The 2091-nt window shown below is 37.0% G+C and overlaps 1 protein-coding gene across 1 annotated transcript; it reads left to right on the forward strand.

The window, feature by feature from the left end:
* The first annotated feature begins 669 nt into the window (after positions 1 to 669).
* LOC127100720 (uncharacterized) lies at positions 670 to 1251 on the forward strand. The gene has a single exon (XM_051037985.1). The coding sequence runs from the start codon at positions 670 to 672 to the stop codon at positions 1249 to 1251; it is 582 nt and encodes a 193-aa protein (XP_050893942.1).
* The last annotated feature ends 840 nt before the right edge of the window (positions 1252 to 2091 follow it).

Genomic DNA, 2091 nt, shown 5'->3' on the forward strand with positions numbered 1-2091 from the left:
AAATGCTAGTAGATTCTGCCACGGGATACGAGTATTTGAGTATGCTCGACAAATATTCTGGATACAATCAGATTTTCATTGCTGATGAAGATGTGCCAAAAACGGAATTTCGATGCCCCGGAGCATCAGACACATATGAATGGGTAGTAATGCCTTTTGGCCTAAAAAACACTGGGGCGACTTATCATCTGATAATGAATTCCATTTTTCATGATTTCATCGAAACATTTATGCCAATCTACATAGATGATATTATAGTTAAGTCCGTTTCAGCAAAAAATCATCTAGACCATCTTCGACAATCATTCGATAGAATAAGGAAATATGGTCTAAATATTTATCCTCTAATGTGTGCTTTCTGTGTGCACGCATGGGATTTCTTATGCTTTATGGTCCACAAAAAAGGGATCAAAATTAATCAAAACAAGAACAAGGCCAGCATAGAGGCGAAAGCGCCATCAACAAAGAAGGAGTTACAGTCGTTGCTAGGCAAGATTCTTAAGGAGGTTTATATTGAACTTAAATGGAAAGACTCAAGCCTTCTCACCTCTACTTCGACTCAAGCAGAAAAGCTTTGAATGAGGGCTAGTACAACAAGAGGCTTTCAACAAGATCAAAGACTACCTTGTGCATCCTCCAATTCTGTCACCTCCTTATAGGAATATAAGTATGAGATTGTACATAGCTGCTTCTGATGTAACTTTAGGGAGCATGTTGGCTCAAGAGGATGATAATGGCGTCGAAAGGGCCATTTATTACCTTAGTAGAGTTCTAAATGATACAAAAACCATATATAGTATATTCGAAAAGTTATGCATATGTCTGTATTTCTCTTGTACAAAACTAAATCATTATATAAATCCAATTGATGTGTATGTTTCGCATCATTTCGATGTTATTAAGTATATGTTATCTAAACCTATCTTACATAGTCGAATTGGTAAATGGGCTTTGGCTTTGACTGAGTATTCTTTAACTTATAGGCCTTTAAAGGCTGTTAAGGGACAAGTAGTAGCAAACTTTATAGTCGATCATTCCATAGTACAAAACTCCTTAAAAGATGGAACAGGCGTGGGGGTACTAATTATTTATCCTAGAAAAATTCCAATAAAATTCAAGTATAAGGTTGAAGGCCTTTGTTCAAACAATGAGGCTGAGTATGAGGCTCTAATAGCCGACCTTGAGATCTTGTTGGAATTGGGGGCAACTCGAGTCGATATAATGGGAGACTCAAAATTAGTAATAAAATAAATCACAAAGGAATACAAATGTGTTAAAGAAAATCTGATTATGTACTTTGTGATAGCTAGTAGACTCTTATGTAAGTTTGAGTTGGTAAACATTCGACATATACCTCGACTTCAGAATCAAGAGGCCAATGACTTAGCTTAGATCGCCTATGGGTATAAACTTTAGAAAGAGAAGTTATAAGATGTGATCGAAGTTAGGGGAAGAGTAGTGTCGACTAGACTCTCACCATCAGATTTGGATAAAATAAAGCTAGGATACGCTGACGAAGAGAATTTCAAAATTCTTGCAATGGATTGTTTGGCGAACGAAGATTGGAGAAAGCCAATAATATATTATTTAGAAAATATGACAGCATCAACTAAATGTAAATTCAGGTATCAAGTTTTAAGCTACATTCTTATGGGAAACAAATTGTTCAAGAAGACACCTTAAGGAATCTTACTCAAATGCCTTAGCAAACCTGAGGCACACATAGCCCTCTCTAGTGTCCATGGTGGGGCATGTAGGGCACATCAAGTGAGTCATAAGATGAAATGGTTATTATTTAGACAAAGGATGTATTGGCTTACCATGTTTAAGGATTATATGGAATTCGCTAAAGGGTGTCAGGAGTGCCAAGTGCATGCAGACATACAACATGTCCCAGCAAGCGAACTCTACTCCATTATGAAACCCTGGCCTTTTAGAGGTTGGACGTAGTACCTAGTTGGAGAAATTCGACCAACATCATCTAAAAGTCAAAAATACATTCTAGTGGGTATAGATTATTTCACGAAGTGGATTGAAGTTATACCTTTGAGGAATGTCGACCAAGAGACCGTGATCGAATTTATTCAGAAG

The sequence above is a fragment of the Lathyrus oleraceus genome, chromosome 1 (assembly GCF_024323335.1).
Source record: "Lathyrus oleraceus cultivar Zhongwan6 chromosome 1, CAAS_Psat_ZW6_1.0, whole genome shotgun sequence".
In the NCBI taxonomy this organism is placed as follows: domain Eukaryota; kingdom Viridiplantae; phylum Streptophyta; class Magnoliopsida; order Fabales; family Fabaceae; genus Lathyrus; species Lathyrus oleraceus.

Excerpts from the sequence above, each read along its gene's own strand:
- LOC127100720 (XM_051037985.1), top strand. The coding sequence starts at position 670 with ATGAGATTGTACATAGCTGCTTCTGATGTAACTTTAGGGAGCATGTTG.